Source organism: Amblyomma americanum, chromosome 6, assembly GCF_052857255.1.
Source record: "Amblyomma americanum isolate KBUSLIRL-KWMA chromosome 6, ASM5285725v1, whole genome shotgun sequence".
Lineage (NCBI taxonomy): Eukaryota > Metazoa > Arthropoda > Arachnida > Ixodida > Ixodidae > Amblyomma > Amblyomma americanum.
Genome location: NC_135502.1, coordinates 16055446 through 16074000, shown reverse-complemented (window position 1 = coordinate 16074000; position 18555 = coordinate 16055446). Strand labels below are relative to the sequence as shown.

The window sequence follows — 18555 nt, the reverse complement described above, 5'->3', positions numbered from 1 at the left end:
ACGCCACAAACTGTAGTAGTGAACGTATGCAAATATTTGTTGATCGTTGGCCGCCAAATATTAACGCATATATTTCAAACCAAACACAGCCGTAAACCTAGCCTAACCCAAATAATACATGCGGTAAAGACCATAGATCATGAAGTTAATTTTTAACCGTCGACTATCAACGCCTATATTTAAACCCAGACATCTTAAAGTTAGCCTAGCCTTAAACCTAACATAACACCACATAAATCTGCGGTGAACGATCGTGAGCTTACGTGCTTATTGGTTTATTGTAACGCCGCCATCTAAAACATAATTTAACCCTAACCATACCAATGGTAAACTGCCGTAAACTCAAGTCGCAGATATAGAGCTCAATTAGGTGAGCTTTTGTCCGGGGTCGCGAATAAAAAAGCGGAGAGCTTTGTCCAAATCAACGCAAATCTGCTGAGCTCCTATCCGGTGAGCTTTTACCAGGCGCCCCTCTTTTCCTTGACCAGCGTTTTCAGAGACGACCACAGGCCATAACGAGAAACCGCGCCATGAGGACTGAGTACTGTACTACATGCACTGAGGCAGCGCAGAGTGACCTTCAGTCTGACAGAAAAGAGGCGCAGTGCATGGGGGCGTCCCCTCCAAAGCTCGCATTTTCCCACGCCACGGTACTGCACGTCTTGGAGGCAGACCTGACCTCTGGAGTTAAAAACACAAATGTATGACAGAAGGCATAGCCACGGACCCATCCGCAAGGCGGAACAGAGCAATGCGAGGAAAAGCGCAGCACACTCGTCGGGGTGTGGCGCTAATGTCTTTTGGTGAAGGTTCGCAGTCTTCAGTTCTCTCTTTGCTCGGCCCGTTACGCGAGATGCGTCATTACAAGGCCAAAGGGCGCCGAGGGTACGGCACCAGTGTTTTCTTGGTGATCCGCTTACGCACGGTGCTTCCTTAGCATTTGGCACTGATTGGGAGCAGTAACTGGTAAGACTATGCCGCTGTTACACAGGCCTACATCGCCAGCTATAGAGCTCGGTCCGGTCGGTTGTACATAGGGAGGGGGGTCTGCCAGAAAGGGTCCTTGCCCTCCATGGCTGAATGGAAGCGACTTTAGGCTCTTAAAGATGGAGTAGTCAAGCGTTTGAAAAACCACCACCTAGTCGCAGTGAATCACTGTAATAAAGAGTTCATTACAGTGACTGATGGAAGTCAAAGAAAACAGTTCACGTTTCCGGTTTAATAAAATAACGCGCAGATACTCATTCGGATTCCACGAGTAACCGCTGTTCGTATAGATGCAGTCCAGGTTAAGACAGTCCGTAAACTAAATTCCTTCACTTTAAGCAAAGGTTCCTTATAGGGAACACAAAACGCCGACTGTTTTCCTTGATTGTGGTTAGTGACCGTTGAGGGGAGTAAAGAAATGCACTGCAGTGTCCTATTCCAAAGGCCAGCAGTGTTTAGTGTGGTTTATTTCTGTTTTCTTCACTTCTCTTCCCTTGACTGATTAAATGCATGCCTTTTTAACCGCGAATGTATCGTACACACATACCTTTGAATGTCTTTCGCGGTTAAGACACGAAGGCAAATTTGCCAGATCACGCTCCCTCATCGCTCTTCCTGGTACCTACTACTCTGCCCAGCGCTATTTTTACATGAGACAGAAGTGCGGGGACGGAGCGTTAAAGTTCGTCGCCACCACTCCCGGAACCGGTAATTTGACGAGGCGAGATATATAGGCAAAATAAGGGGCAGCATCCGCGTTTGTATTCAACAGCTGCTAAGGCTCCCTTTCCACACGCTGCGTTGTGCGCTGAGGAGCGCGCGCGCTCTAAATAGTGCGCCAGCACCATCCCACCGCAGCGCCGCGGTTTCTCGCTCTTCTCTTTCTCCGCGCTTCTTTCGCTTTTTCTCCTCTTCGCTCGTTCGTGGCTCCCATCGCTGCGGGAGAGAGTCGTTGCGTCCAGTTGCGCCACGAGCGAGAAACAACGGCTCCCGTTCCGCGATGCGCTCGCCCCTCGCTCGCTTTCTCAGAATAGGGCGGTGCGACGACGCCGTCCTGAATTCTCAGTGCATCGTCGACGCGTGACCCCGGCCGCGCTGCGGAGACGAGCGAGACTGGTTGGCGCGTGCTTGCTGGCGACCGAACCGCAGAAACCAGCCTCGTCGCCTGACGACAACAGGAGCAAAAGAGGAGAAGTAAAAGAAAACTACGCGGCAAGAACGCAAAACCAATGCAACGCAAGATTACCGCGCCCTCAAGACGCGCAAAAAGAGGAGGCACAGCTATGGGGAGGAGAGAGGCGTTCGTAGCAGAGATCTGCAGTGCCGTGGCTCTCTTTTGCTTGATCTTAGAGCCCAGAAGAATTCAACAAAAAAGAGCTACGCACGGCAAGATTACTGCGTCTAAAAGATGCGCAAGAGGAGAGACACGCCGTGGAGAGAAAGAACCGTCGAGACGAGGGATCTGCGGGGGTTCTGCGGCACCCATACCTTTCTCTTTCCTTCGTCTTATCGTTCCTTTCTTGCTCTCGGCATGCACACATGCAAGCACGCTCGCTCGCACGACTTAAGTGTAATTGGATAGCTCTCCATACGCGATGTTTCTTCCCTTCGCGGTATGCGAGGAGGCCGTCAGCTGTAACAGGAAGGCAACCAAGGTGAACCTGATGCCGACCGGCGCAATGATGGCCAGTCTCTTTTTTATCGCGTAGATGCCTACCGAGCCTCTGAATTTCGTGGAAAGAAAGCAGCTCTTACGACACAATGTACACGTGTACCTGCCCCGCTCTTGATTCCGTTAGCCACGTGACAGACAGTGACGCTGCGCGTGTGTTGTTGTCCCTCTTCCTCACTATACTTCACGGTTCCGCCCTGATTGCAACTTATACTGAAGAGGGCTCAAGCGTTTCTGGGGAGCGAATCGACTACATAACGCAGTCTCTCACGTATAATGGCGCGTGCTGCAGAGCGTTCGTGTTTTCAGAACCGTGAGCAACTTTGTCGGAGCATTCCTTTTGCTTGGTGCTAGCGCTTATTCTGTACAGAGGCACCACACTTTGCATAAAGAGGGATCGCCGCGTCCTCTAAGGATGCAAACAGGTCCGCTCAAGTAGGTTTAAATGAAGGTCATATTGTTCGGAGAGAACAGCAGAGAGGTGTGATTCGGATGTTAGACAGAGTCTGCTCTAACGCTTTCTAGCGCATATTAATATTATGTCGCATTACTTTGACCACTAGCACGTTAAGCTCGTGATCTAACCTTCAACCTTTCTAAACCTCAGCCTCTCCTGCTGCACGAAATGCTCGCAAGCTACCCAAGCGCAAAGCGTGGTTTCAGTCTTCAACGCAAGGAGCTCATTTCTTAGAACACGTTCCTCGAGCACTGCACTGGCTGCTTGTCGAGATTACGCAATGTTACGTAGCCTGCAGTACACTTTGTGGCTAGAGCCCGCAGCAGCAACAGGGCGATTTGCCGGAGAGTGGCGCAACATTGACCCAACGTTGGAGAGGATTCTCAAGGCGAACAAGGAATGCGAGCGGAGAGGGTGCAGCACTGGGTACCACGTGCACATGAACAGCGATGGAGATTGGTTGGAGAGTTAGGAGGATCAGTGGTAGAACCGGAAAAATTGAGGGGCTACTGTGCCAAGTGCCATTTTTCAGAAGACGGTATTTGGAAACCTTGAACGTCCTGACAGGCGGAATGTGAGTGGATGGAGAATCGTGACCACGTATTCTCGGCGACTTGGGAATGTAGTTATAAAACGTGAACTTCAGAGTTCGGAGCTCCAAAGCGGGATGAAATCATCGCCAGATGCTCCTCACTAAATTCCGGGAAAAAGGCAGCGCTCGAGTGGTTACAGGATGCTTTCGGAGTACAGAGCGAAACATTTCTTGACAACATTGTTTGATGGCAGCAATGGGAATGCGAATGGGGTAACATCGCAAAGGAACGACTATTGATAAGAGAGGTTGAAAGAGCACGCCAATGAACTCCCGAAAACTTCAGCGAAGCAAGAAACCAAGACTGATTTTCAGCGCAAGACAGAAAAAAAAACAAGAAAAAACTTTAGCTTCCTAACACATCACACATACAGTATACCGACAACTCTTATAGGAAGGGCAACATCTTAATATAGTTGGCCCAGCCAGCGTTCTTTGTTGTGTTTTTCTACGCAGTTTGTTGTGAACGATTCAGGCTTTGCAAAAATTTCTCAGGTCCGATCGACGAAGAAGCAAAAAGAAACGTTGTCTCTTTAGTACTAATCAACTGTGCTCTTTCATTTTTGATTGTCGTTCTGCACGCTACGAACGCTATGTGCAGTTTTGCTCATAAGTCTTCAGCCACAGAGCCTGCTTCTGAGCCGCACAGTAGAAAACTCACAGTACATTTCAAAACCAAATGGCCCTGAAAGTCTAGTGCAATGGTTCTTCTCGCCTTACAAAAGTTTACAGCTTGAAGGGTGTCTTGAATGCTCCACTGAACTGCTGAGAACAAAACATTGGACCGAATACCTTTGATACGGAGTGTGCAGTCGGCGACAAAAGTCCGTGGATCACGCGTTCTTCAAATGAAGGCGATAGCTCTTTTATTAGCCGGCGGCTGGAGGCCACACTTGCGGAGATGAAAGAATAAAATTTTGACTCCTGTCACCAGCTATTAGCAGAGCTATCGGCTTCGTTTGCGGAATACGTGGTCCACAGACTTTTGTCCAAGACTGCACGCTATGTGAACTACGGATATAAAGCGCAACTTCTGCGGAAAGCAGTGCAACAGGCGCCTCCGGTCATCACTGCCGCGCGGTTGGTCACGCGTAGTGCTATGTGCACGCATCTCTCGATTCAGGCCTAAAAGCCGCATCCTCCCACGCCTGGAAGAGTCAGGAGGGTCGTTTTCACACGCTCTCCGGCCTCTGCGCCGGCGGCAAGTACCGGCTGCTACGCGATGCAACAGCCAAAGGGCAGCAGCAGCAGCAGCGCACGAAAAGACCCAGCCTCGGTATAGGGAGGGGTGCGGCCGACGAATCATCGCGCTGGACGCGCGCGCACTTTCTGAGCGTGAGAAAGAATGCGCGCATTGTGTGGAAGACCGGTAAGCGCCTCCGCCGCATCCGCGCAGCGCTGCCAGTTTGGATCAGCGGGCAGGTATGCGAGGAACGGGCGCAATGCCCGCCTCCGCAGGTGAGCAAGGGGAACGATGGGGCAGCCGCGCGAGGAGGTGGAAAGCAAACCCACAGGAAAGTGCGGAATGCGAAGGCCGTCGAAATGTAAACTAAAACTGCTTCCGCGCGGATGCCCATTGTTCAGCACCTAATTAAATTAAGCCGTTGCAAAGAATAAAAATAAACGACATCGAGGCAGGACATGCTTGCAGAAGATCACATCCGAAATGTTAAAAACGGCTAAACGCCTCAGTCCAGCAAAGAGTGGAAACATGGCTATTCATCATTTTTTTGAAGCGAAAGCTTCACTACGCCAGCTTTTCAGGAGGGCACCGTCAGTGTATGCTTGAACAACTTGGGTCGCACAATCCCTACGGGTGGCTGTGATAGGAGCAGCCACCCGCCAGTGCCCTGGCGCATCACTTAACCGCTGCCCCACTGCACTGGTAGTGGTATGAGGACTCGCCGCCATCTATGAATGTTAAGTAGAGAGTGAGTAATTCTGCATGTATGGACATTAAGTCACCAAATACATCGCGTCATGCTCTGAAGGCGGAGCTTAGGTGCCTCCTGCAATTGAAGAATCACCGCCTGCTTTCGCACGTCTGCTCGGTTTAACTAAGTGAAACGGCTACCAATTTTTTGCTTTAAATCTTCGCTTTCTTTTCTGCACTGGCTCGACTGGTCCCTTGGCGTTACATTGTGGAATAAGAAAGCACCGCATAGCCGCAAACTCTCCTTAAACAATTTGCGCCGAGAAAGAAATATGCGCGCACAAGACACTGAAACACGAGCACAGTATATATCGAAGCCATTTAGTGCTATCGGGATTAACTTTGTAATCTTTTTTTAGCGCTTCGCTGGAGCTCTCGAGATTGAAACGTGCCACACCTGCTGCCCCCTTGTACCGCGAGGTACAAGCGCAACAATGCCTGTGGACATCGATATGCTATCTGCGTTGGATGTTATCATCATAATCATTTAAATAAATATATGCGCTGGCTCTACATAACTCTAAAATGCTAAATGTTCTCTTTTTATTAAGTGCGCACACGCACGCACCCCCCCCCCCCCACACACACACACACACGCACATTTAGTATCGCCGGAAAGACGCGTTTTAGTGCGCAAAGCCCGAAGCGCCTACTCCTTAGTTCCAGCCACGTAGATAAATTGCGACCTCAAGTTTTCGCCTCAAGTCTACTGCTTGCGTAGGTGAGCAGTTTCGCCATACCGTTCTCATTCAGGCCCGACGAGTTTTATAGTTCAATGTTTCCCTCTCAATTCTACGAAATTTTCAGCCCAGAAACGAAGTTTCGAAAACAACGAGACAAGTTCGTCCTCGAAACGTAAAAGCTATCCTCTTCCTCTCGCTGTATAGTGATCGCTTCGGTTAGAGCCCATGCAACTCGAGGGTAGTTCACTGTCGCCCCGCCCGCGATATCCCGGCAGCTGAGGATGAGTCAGCTCAAGTGACCTCGTTACGGACAGAGACGCGACGGACCCGAATCGACAAGTAGACCTCAGGGTGACCGCAGCAGCGAGGAAAGTGGCACGCGCCACAGTTAAAGGTAACAACGCCTGTCGTATAAGAACGCAAGCAGCGCGGACAGCGAGAGAGCCATGGGAGCAGCGTGAGATCATGGAGCGGGCGATAAGCGTCGTGCCTCAGCTCTGACTCAGAGGCGCATGATCGCTGGGGCCACCGGGTGCGAGCAGCCATCGGACAGGTAAGAAAGAAGAGGGTGACGCCGACCGGCAGCGCCAGGAGCAGCCGCTGGCAGAGGAACGGCGTGTGAATATCAAGCAGCGGAGGATTCGGATGCTCTGGCTTTTTAGCCGCGCATTCCGCTGCGGTGAAGCTGCTGCAGACGGTTACGCAAAACTGCGTGTCTGAGGCAGGTAGGGGGACATAAGGTGCTTTAATGAAGACTGAAAAAGAAAACGGAAAAGAAAGAGCCTTTGCAGGTGATTGGATACGTGTGTGCACAGTTTCAGTAATGGGGTGTTTAGGTGCAAACGCGCAATTTTCGCATACGTAAGGAGTTGGAGGACAGTAGAAAAATATACTGCCTTTGTTTTTTTTACGGTTTGCTTAGGACGGGTCTGCGTGAGAATGGTACGCGACGGTATATATGACGCCTTAATGTTGTGCATCTGTGCTCTCCTTTTTTCTTGGTGATCTCTCAGAGCCATCACTGAACGCTCTTTCAAGTTCCGACCCTTGGAACCATTAAATCTTGCTTGCGAATGTATGCTTAAATTTACAACTAAACGAAAGAGTCTTTTTTAAGTTATGAATAAATTACTTTTTGAAGTCAATCTCGAAACATCAGTGTATATTACGACAAAAAAATCAGACTTAACGGGTGCTCCTCCATAGACGCCCGCGTCCCACCTAGCCGCACTTTTGCCTTTTCTTTACGATGAACGCAGGCTTTTGGTATAAATTTAGTTCCCCTGTTTCTTTGAATGATTACCTAATGAACTGATTGACTAATTACTGAATTAAGTACTCGATTGGTTAATTAAGCATACGTTTGACTGATTCGTCTATTGATTTATTGATTGATTGATTGGAAATCAAGCACGGTGAAACTATAGAGCACAGCTGAGCATATAAGTTATGAGCACAATTCTGAAAACTAACTATCCTTTTAGGAAAAGATATGTACGACAACCTGCTTTATGTACGACAAGCCGCAGCAGTAATACACAGGGCGGTGCAAACTCCGTAGTCATCTAATGAGCATCATTTGGTGAAAGCCGGTTGTACAGGTCATAAGAGAAGCTAAGAGGCCTGTTTATTCGTTGCCCCTGAGTACTAAAGGTTTAGGGAGCAGAGATCTAAAATAGAGCTCCAGGCGCTGAAACAAGCCGGTCCACTCCTTAGCAGAGCTCGTGAAGTGCGTCACGAAAGCGCCGTAAAACGAGGTCGGGCCTGATCACGCGCGAAACGGCGGCCACGGTTTCATTCATGCAGTCCGCTCGTAGTACTATACGGCGGGGCGAGACGCCCTTTCCGCGCCCGCTGATGTTTTCCTGGAGGCGCCGCTGATTCAGCCGGCGGCACGACAGTGTCTTTACTGCGCCGTCGTACGGAGAAGCAGCGCTTTCCTTGTGGCGGCGCCAAGTTTTTTCGTGATTCATGCGGCGCTGTCCTTGCCCGCGAGACACCGGCGCGCCGGGAAAAAAACAGGCTGGCTACTCGAGTGTCATCTTCCGCTGCCACCGCGCCTCGAGAGTCCTCATAGCGAAGTAACCTCCTCACACGAAATTGAAGACATTACGGTCTACACGCGCAACAACAGCTCGCCGTCTCTTATCCTACGCACACTCATCACCACGGAAAGGCAGAGGTCGAAGCAGGAAAACGATCGTGTCACTACCGCCCTCAAGCGTCTAAAGTGCGCGCAGGTACGGACGTGCGTGTAATCTTGTGTATACGTAGAGATTCAATAAGGCGTATCTCGTATTGCAAAGCCGTTTCCTAACTGGTTCGAGTAGCGCCGCGTAATAACGCGCGATTGGTCTATGCCCGCTTATTTTGTATTTCATCTTGCGCTTGTTTCCTCTAGCCTAGCTTTTTTTTGTTTTTTTCTTGCCTCCCCGGTCGAACCCGAGAGTCCAGTCCAGCGGCGGCTTCGGCGACGGCGGCGGCGGCGTTTACGAAATTAGATTCGCTTCCCAGAAGCCCCATCCGCTCGCCCGCCGCCCACAGATCGCGTCGCCACGGCGCCCCACGCGCGCTCGCTGCCGCTTTCCTGGAGAAACACCGAGATCCGCCGCCGGTGCCGCTGCCGCGTTGGGGGCCGCGAGGAAGAAGGGAGTACGCGTGCGTGCGTTAGTTGCCCCCGTGGCGGAATCGCGCGGCCCGCTTGCCCGCTACACGTGCGGGCGGCAGGTGTATGAATCGCCGGCGCCTTTCGCGCTGGCATCGTGGTGGCCGCGGCGCCTTTATGAGCGCCCCTTGATGGGCGCCGACGCCGCCGATGTTGGTGCGCCGGTGTCTCCTCCCGACTCGTCGGCACCTCGTTACGGGAAAGCGTAAGCGCTCGCTCTGCCAGCTCGCTGTATCTGAAACCAGCCGAGAAGGCGGTAGTGGCCAGGAGTCGACTGCCTAGGCGCCGTGGGGGCGCAACTATAAGGCTCGGTGGTCGCATGGCGCCTGTCTGTCGACCGGCTAATTGCTCCGGCTATGCGCTAACCTGAGGCTTTCAGCGGCATCGAACGCGGCTAATGCTGTAGATGGGGAGGGCACTCTAGACAACCCACAGATCTTGATGCCGAGAAGAAAAAACACGAACAAAAAAGTACATTCTTGGAATCTAAGGCAAGATTCAGGTCCGTAGTGAATGCAAGAAAAGGACTGGGTGAGTAAGAACGTCCATAATGGCCCTGACGTATCGTTTGAAGCGGGCGCCAGCCGCTCGCTCGCGCTTTTCTGCCGCGTCTAAGTGCTATTTATGCGCTCGGCGTCTGAGCCTGTTAATGAAAGAACGGAAGCACGCGGCTTCGCTCGTTTCTGCGAGCGGCGTGTGTAATCAGGCGCGGTAGTTTACAGGTGCAGACCAGGCTTGCGTGCGGCAGCGGTTAACCGGTAGTTACGGCAGGTTAACGGCCTCCCCGCTTTCTGCTCCTTCCTTTTTCCCGTTTTCAGGCCGTCTCTTGCCTGGCAAGGTAAGTGGGCGGCGGGTGCACGAGAGAGAGGTAGGAAAAGTAAAGTAAGAAAGAGGAGTTTAGGGGGGAGGGGGAGGCTTTTTACAACTGGGGTGAGAACTTCAGGTCGTTGCCTTTCTCGAAATCTCTACGCTGTCGTCCTAAGACACACACAGATAAAAAAAAACAAAAAAAAACTAACGAAACCTCCAACTCGCTGGACGCACTTGGACGTTTTCACTGTTGAAAACACTCTCTGGGAAGAGGGTCACATCTTCGTGTAACTTGAAGCAGAGTCGCAGCTTTTTTAATGGATCCACTAGCGAGTGTTCTTCGCGCTCAAAACATATCATTGCCTCTAAGCGACGTTCAAGTCTTCTGCCTTTCCTCGGCTCTTCTTTCAATCTTGCTGTCACTCAACAGGTCTACTTCTCATAACGGAGACCCACTGCCTTTTTCAGCACGCGTAACTCTGCCTTTTCCTTCCTGTCCAAACTCAATTGACTCATCACTGTATACCCAAAGCGTCTCATGCTGCGACAGGGGCTCCGTCACGCCCCTGTAAGAGCCGTCATACATTACTCCAAAGCATTTTATTCGGCTGAAACTTGAGGAGTCGCGAAAATAACTGTACCGTGATGCGCTTGTGGAAGCATAAATAGCCATTCTAGGAAGCGTGTAAACACACTGCACAGCGGCGAAGCTCCTCCACAAGAGGAAAGAGAATTCTTTTCCCCTTCCTTTCTTTCCTTCTTTTTTTCTTTCGGAAAGAAAAAGAAACAGACTGCAAACGAACATGCACGTTCCGAAATGAGTGCGACGCTGAAGGACTAGCCCCGTAACTAGCGGGTGCGTTTTCAGGAAGTTAACCATAATATTAGGTGTACAAAACCGGCCTCTTTAGTTTAAGTGTTTCAGTTCCTCAGGAACCACGATTTCACTAAAACAAGCATTTGGCACTGAGCGCTATATATCGACAGGTTACAGCGTTTCGGCCTATATTTTACGTATGTTTAGCGCGTCTTGAAGAGGGGCACTGAAGAATGGCAGCCTGGCTGGGTGGTCAGGAGGAAAACAAATCCCATCTACGCGTGCCTAAGAAAGCCTCGGCCTGTGTGATGTTTCAAAAACTTCAATGGACAGAAAGTTGCGGCTGCTCAAAAGACGGGTCGGGCATGGAAAACCGACAGCTCTCCAGCGCTTTCGAAGTTGAAATGGCGACATCGGAGACGAAATTGAGCAGGACACTAAGAAGAGACAAGAACGGCATACATAGCACTGTGCCCTTGCCTTTGTCGCGTTTAGTCAGCTGTTCGACCTTATTTGCATGCTGTTCTACTGGTTGAATAGTGTGCTCTCTAACATGCCTTTTCATACACCATTTTCTGGTCTCCCGCTGTCACTGGCATGCGTGGTCGTCATAAATGTTGCCTGGAGTCAAGATATATGAATATTATGGCAGACGGTGCATACATCATAAAAACAAAAAAAATATGCCTACTCTAACCTAATGCAGGCTTTGGGTTTCTGGCTGCCTTACAATTGTTACTAGCTACAGGGAACAAAGGCACAAGAATCAGTATCGACACCGGACGAGAGAACAGGGGAATTGCTACGAAAGAGAGAGAGAGAGAAACAACTTTGTTTGGTCGCCTGCAGAAGGACACCATGACTAAATGGCGCCGCGACGCGGGCCCTGACGTCTTCTCGGCGGGTGGTCTCTGCTCAACTCCAACGCGTGTTACTCCCGGGGTCGCTCGCCCTGAGGGGCAACGTTCCGTCGGTTTCGCTCGGCCTCTGTCTTTCAAGAGCCGCCGAGACCTGCTGGACGGCCCAGTACTACGAAAGCAAATGTCGCCAGTGTACTTTGCGAGTCTCGAATCACTCCCCAGAGCAATTGACATAGTCCGCGTTCCACCACCTCCTCCCTCTGCCCTGCACACAGCCAAACAAGATACGAAAACAACGCATTTACTTTTGGGTATGGGCATATGACGAGAAATAAAAGTTGATGATTACGCATTCGCTGTCGTCACTTGCCCTTGCACCTACGAGGATAATAATAATAATTGGCTTTTGGGGAAATGAAATGGCGCAGCATCTGTCTCATATATCTTTGGACACCTGAACCGCGCCGTAAGGGAAGGGATAAGGGAGGGAGTGAAAGAAGAAAGGAAGAAATAGGTGCCGTAGTGGAGGGCTCCGGAATAATTTCGACCACCTGGGGATCTTTAACGTGCACTGACATCGCACAGCACACGGGCGCCTTAGCGTTTTTCCTCCATAAAAACAGCCGCCGTGGTCGGGTTCGAACCCTAGAACTCCGGCTCACTAGGTTAGGGCGCTCGACTACTGAGCCGGAGTTCCCGGGTTCGAACCCGACCGCGGCGGCTGTGATTCAGAGTTAATTTTCGTGGAAAATTTGTCACAGAAAAGCAGAAATACAAGGACGAATACAGAACTTCACCCTTTCTATCTTGTGGCCTCTTTTACGCCTCTGGGATAGTGAGCAAGAAACAAATCGCGAGGATTAGCAAATAAAGCGTTTTCCTTTTCGATAGACATGGGGGCATTTCACAGACATTGATTTCATTTTCCAACATTTCGTTGGGGTTATCGAACGATTCCTCCCCGAACCCGGTATACCAGCAACCCCGCCGACTCATCGCACAACTGTAGCGATTGAGCAACCCTTACACCCGAACCTCTAATACAAGGTCTGATCGCCATTGTGTTTTCTTCGTTTTATTTTCTCTGTAATAAATAAGATCCGTGGCATAGTCAACCGCCGGCTGTTCGTGGGTAAAACAACTGAAATTATACAGCTGTCGGTGCAGTCATCGTATACGAGCGCCCCATGGCTTTGATATATAGGCATCAGAGCAGAGGCTGCCTACTTGGACGTGACCCGTGACGGCGCTGCAACTGTGATATTCTTGATCAGTGTCGACCGACTACAATCCTCCTGCTCCGGGCCGTAAAAGCCCGTCGCAAAATACGAGAAGGGAACCAGGATAATCGCTAGAAAAAAAAAGCATTGCACGTCGAATTTTATTCAGTGTCACCGGTACTTCCTAGTGCTACCAGCATTTCAGTAAAAAATAAATAAATAAACGGTTGCAATAAAGGAAGAAAATGAGTAAGCGCGGTTTCCCAGTAATGCTTCCTTGCTTCAGATTTGACTCAGACGTTCATTAACGACTTGCGGCACGTCGATTCAGCGACGGAAACAATAATGCAGCGGCCATCGTGCCTTACGTGGTCATCGGACAGCTCACAGCCAAGCGCCTCATTGAGTCACTATGACTCGGCCCCCGACCGGGCGAGGAACGTCCAATTTCACGTTCGCTTTCCGCTTGGCCTCCATCCTCTCCGCAGCTCAGCGATGGTGGCAGCGGCAATGGCGGCGGCACCGGCGGCTGGACCACAAGTTGCGTGACCGCGATTTCCATCACGCCTCGCTGTCACGCGAACAGGCATTTCAAGAAGCGGAAGCGGAGCTCACCTGCTGGCAGTCGCACCTGCTCTTCCTCGGTCTCCGATTCGGCGTCTTCTTCCCATCCGGGAGTCACGGGTTCGAAGACGTTCGTCGGCGCAGGGACGGGAGCAGCGTCGGCGGTGCCACCGACAGGAGCAGCGTTCGGAGACCCCGACGACGCTTGGTTGGCGTCGAAGGCAGCGGCGGCGACCAGCGCCGCCGTCCCCGCCGCGGGCGCTTGGCTGGCGTCGTCTTCGAAAACGCCGCTCAGGCTCCCCGAGTTCCGGCGGCGCCGCTCGGCTGATTCACGTCCGGCAGCTGAATCAGCCGCCGCGGCCTGCACCGGTGACGGCGAAGGCCAACCCTTTTCCGGCGCCGTCTCGACGATGCCGTCTTCCAGGCACCACTCGTCCTTCTCCGGCGGCGGATTGACCCGGCTCTCCGCTCGCCTCTCTTCCGGCGCCTCGGCCCAGCACGACGCGACGGGCTCTTCGTCGTACATGCTCGGCGACGAGGCATTCTCGAAGCCCCGGCCCGTCTCCGGCGCCAAGTCCAGCTCTTCGACCAGCCGCTGAGCCGGCAGATCGCGCGATATCCGGCGCTGGGGCCAGTCCGCCGACGAGTCGGCGACGCCGGGCGACGCCACACCTGAGAACGTCGTTGCCGTCGTGCTGCTGTCGCACTGTTGATGTTCCCGTTGGGGCGTTTCGGGTGACGACGCGGATTTGGCCGCCAGCGAGGCCGGCGAGCTCCGCATGAGATCCTGCTTGAGAAAGTGCAGCGTTTTCCAGAAGGAGTCGATGATCTCGCTCGTGGATAGCGACTGCTTCGGGTCCGATGGCGTCATCTGAGGCGACCGGAAGTTGGGCACCTCGTAGTGGGCGCTGTGTTCGTACGGAGGTGTGGGTATGGTGCCGACGATGGTAACGTCCTCCATTGCGAGCGTCTCTTGCGGCGCCGTTTTGCGTGACGGATTTGTGTACGGTTCACGATGTCTGGGCTACTCGCTGGGTTGTGGGGAACCCTTGCGTGTGACCATGGGTAAGTAGAGTTACATTCTTGGTTCCTTCGAGATCCGATTTTTTATTGTCTTTGCCACCACGATGTCTTCATAAAACTGTTTTCTCCACCTGAAAAGAAAAAAAAACAAAAAGCGATTTTTTTTTGTTAGCAGCTGAATGGAGAAATTTGTAAATGCCATACTCATACTGTACCTGACTTTTAAAGATGTGTTCGTTATCGTAAAGGTCTGATTTACTCAGTTCTTTGTTTGCAGCATAAATATAGTGATGAAACTGCCGTGTATGTTCAGTACCTCCAGGTGCTGTAATATATATGGTGAACCTTTTAAACATTTTTAAAAGTGTTGTTTTCGCATCACATGTTTTCGGTATCAGTGAGAGGATATATTTATCAATTCCCGCGCAGCAATAGTTGTACAGTAGGGTGGGTTTGGCAGAAATCGGATGGGTGACTGTTTTCACGAGCAGACCGTAACGCCGAAATGTAAACGTTGTGCTGATTACGAAAAGAGAAGCTCGCTAGGGAGCGCCACAAGTTGTCTGGCATTTTGTGAAAAGTTGCTATATCCTTTGCTTCTGCGGATGAGGTGGTTTAAATATTATATGCTCCTTGCTAGAAATTAGAAGCTTTCACCGCCAATGTACTGTACGTTGGATTCGAGTTTTTCAAGAGCATCTCGTGAGCCGAAACCTATCAGAACAGATGGATTTTGTTACATTGTTGTTTGTCTGGGCAGTACAGCGTACCTCTGAAACGCATGCTTCTTTTTTCTTTTTTTTTTGGGGGGGGGGGGGGGTGGGAGGGTTGGGGGGGGGGTAAAAGTGCTGGTAAAAAGTGCCCGTCGACTTAATTATTTCTGCGTGTGTTTCGTTATCGAGTCAATTTCTTGACGGTGCATGCATGCTTGCTGCTGAGACGAGCGCTTAGTGTTCGTTTCTTCAGCTCTTTTGTGCGTGTTTTACGGAATGCTTTTCTATGTCTTTTGACACGTAATTCACTCCACTCTTCCGACAAAACTCTTTTCTCATGTGGTAACTCCAATACTCATGAAAATTGGGCACTATAGCGTAGCTTCCGAAAAACACGCTAATGTTAGAAGCTTCCTTATAAATATTTTCATACGATTAGGCTGCCATATGCATGCTCTCTGTTGTAAGAGTTGTAGACATTTGCACCATGAGTCACATGTGAATAGGCAGTGGAGAAAGTTGTGGCTGAATGTGTAGAGTCAAGAGTTGTGTTGCTCTGTAAAAGAGATAGTCGTTACAATCAATACGCGTTATCGCACACAATTATTCTCTTTTCGCGCTTGAAGGAGAAATATGGCAATCATTAATAGCGCACCTAACTCATTTTTCGCTGAAAAATGGTGATACCAGAGATGTCAAAAGTGTGGACTGTTTACGTTGTCCGCCACATGAATTCCCATTCACACTTGCATGCGATTCTCAACGTCCATACTGTATAGAGTATCATTTATCTGAGTTCAGATTCTAGTTTCCGGCCATGAAATAAATTTATAAAAGTAATGACATAGCGAAAAGCTCTCGTACAGCATGTTTAGAATTAAGCCTTGAGGATACAGGATTTTACGTGCCAGCATGACGCCATGCTACCTATGCATGATAGCACATGATGCAAACAATGGAAGTTTACTTGATAAAACAGCAGATTTGTTGATCTTAGCGTTCGCTCTGTCTAACTTGATTGCAGAGCTGATTAACAATTTTGCGCTACTTTTTAAACGGTGAACACGAAATTAATCCCTCTCAAGTGCTTCAAACTAAACTACTGTCTTGAGTTTTCAAGCAGCTGTTCCCTAATCACGTGCATCCATAGGCGTGCACATAGAGGAAGCAAGAGAGGCAGTGGCCCCCTCAATCGGCGTGAGGCCTTCACAACAACCTGAGAACAGAAAAAGGCATCACGGCTGAATCAAAGTAGAAAGCTTAATTTTGAGGCAATAGATTTTGCGGGCTTAGCATACAAAACTTCTGGGCTTTGTCACTTAGCTTGTGCCATCGAGCGCAACTATTAATGCGCTGAAAAAAGAATAAAACCTGCGAACTCCGTGGAAAGCAGTGCGCACGAATGAGTGAAACTGCGTTACTGTCTAGTCAGATGTAGGTATAATAGCGTGCTCTTGACGACTGGCTGGGGAGCTAAGGCCAACTGATACCTTTGTCAGCCGTTCACTTTTGTGGCTGGACGTGACATTTTACGCCACCCCTAACACAAAATAAGGGTCGTCTTCATTGCCGCTACAGGCAAGGGGATTATCAAGCCAAGTGCTTTCAAGTGCTTCTTAGCATGGCACTGGCGCTTTTGTGTGAAACGACTCAGAGAAGTGTTAGGGTGATGCAGCACTCGAACCTGCTGCCAGCATGTTAATGTGCACGTGCAGCAAAACTTACGCTATGTGTCAAAGATAACATATGTTCGCCGCCCCTGAAACAACAAAAGAGCTAGGGATGGACAAGTGCTTTTCTTGAAGGTATACAGTTTAACTATTTTGTACAGAAATAAGTGGCATGAGTTCAGGCGAATTTAGCAGCCAATGACTGTAGCGGATCATTTGATCAATGATGCCTTATGAATGAGGCATGTAAAACTCTCTCTCAGGATATACAAGTAACACATGAAGAACTAATATTTTGAATAACGCTAAGTAAACATCTCTGAGGGCCGAAGACACGTGCTCTCATAAAAGATGCACACGATGGCATGTCAGCTGGAAAGGCAGCAATGAACACAGATAAACCTCTGGGAAGTAGTTAAACGAGGCGAAGCTCCAACATAGGTCGAAGTTCCGTAGGCATCCGGATAATGTTGTCGCAATACTTGCGTTCAAGCTAATAACCATACAGACACGAGATAGCGTTGACACGGAGGAAGGGAAGAAATGCGTTACCGGGTGCTCCACGCTGACGACACACACCAGTGTTGAGAACGGGACACGAGTATCCACAACGAGGCTTCGTCCCAGCAGCAGCGGGGAGCTAGCACTGTCCGACCGGCGCACGTGGTTCGCGCCGCACAAGCAAAAGAAAGCCTAGTGATTCGAACCGGAGGCAGTCTTTTTTTCGCCGTTGCCGGCTGCTAATTTCTCGCTACGGTGGTGCTCGAGAGAGTGTCGACCACGGGGGCTCGGGGGAGGTACGAAAGTGAGGCTGAGGGGGACGGAAAAGAGAAAAAGCCACACGATCTATTTCAGACGCAAACAGGCAAAAAAATACGCGGGAGCCCTCTCGGCCCGCGCAATACTAGCGGGAGGAGGAGGAGAGGTCGTAAGAGAAAAGCACAGATAAAACCCTCTCCGCCCACCCTGCGTTTCACTGAGCGGGGGCGCGCATGGCCAGACAAACTCGCCGAGGGTGAAGGCCACGAGTGCGAACAAAAACAGTTGCACCGAAAGAAGATGAGGGTCCCCCTCCTCCACTTCTCGTGACAGCTACGCAGATACAAAATGAAAGCCTTCGACTCGCAGGAGGAGTTATTCGCAAATTCAAATTGCGCCTTCCTCCAATAAGCGCGGACCAATAAAGCGCGCTCTCTGCTGCCGCGTCGAGCGAAGGAGAGCTGAGGAGAAAGCGTTTTTGGAGAAGAGAAAAGACGAGGAGGAGAAGGAGGATGTTCGCAGCACAGATCCACTTTGTACCGACACTCGGCTCAAGCCGAGGCAGGCAGGCGACCGTCTGAAAGCGTTCCAAGTGGGAGGTGGTAGTGAAAGGGAAGAGAGGGTCGTCCTCGCCTTATTATTGGCCCGCGCGCCGAGCGACACGGCACGGGTGGGCTGCACGGCGAGGCAGGTGAGGCGTCGGGGAAAGTACGCCCGCCGGTGACGGGCCAGTAATGCGCCGCCCCCTCGCAGAGAAAAAAAAAGAGACCTTCCCTTGGAGGAAGGGCTTGGGGGTTATCAGCTTTGACGACTCGGGCCCTTACGCAAGAAGTCTAGAGAGGCAGTCGTCGGAGAAGCGCTGCGTTTTGACAACTGTGTATAATGCGAGCCTTTCTTTCTTTGGTTGCTCGCACTCGCAGCGATTGAGTGGGACGGACAGCACGTGTGGCACCGCTGGCAAGAGCGGCGGTTTGACCAAACAGGGCGGTCATTAATGTTCGCGCCGCGTCGAAGGACGGCTTCGTGGAAAAGTCAGCGCCGAGAGAAAAAAAAGGACACCCGTGCCGCGGTCTACCCCCAGTTCCCTTGTTAGATTCGTTCTTTGTTTCTGTCGTGAGCGAAAAAATAAA

General features: G+C 50.7%; 1 protein-coding gene across 2 annotated transcripts in view; it reads right to left on the bottom strand.

Annotated features, from left to right (window-relative positions):
• The window catches only part of LOC144136362 (transcriptional regulator Erg-like), a 55997-nt gene extending 41776 nt beyond the window's left edge, over positions 1-14221 (bottom strand). For both annotated transcript variants that reach the window (XM_077668628.1, XM_077668629.1), the window contains exon 1: positions 13312-14221. In XM_077668628.1, coding sequence (XP_077524754.1) covers positions 13312-14221 — 910 coding nt within the window. The remainder of the gene's footprint in view (positions 1-13311) is intronic.
• Between the last annotated feature and the right edge of the window lie 4334 nt (positions 14222-18555).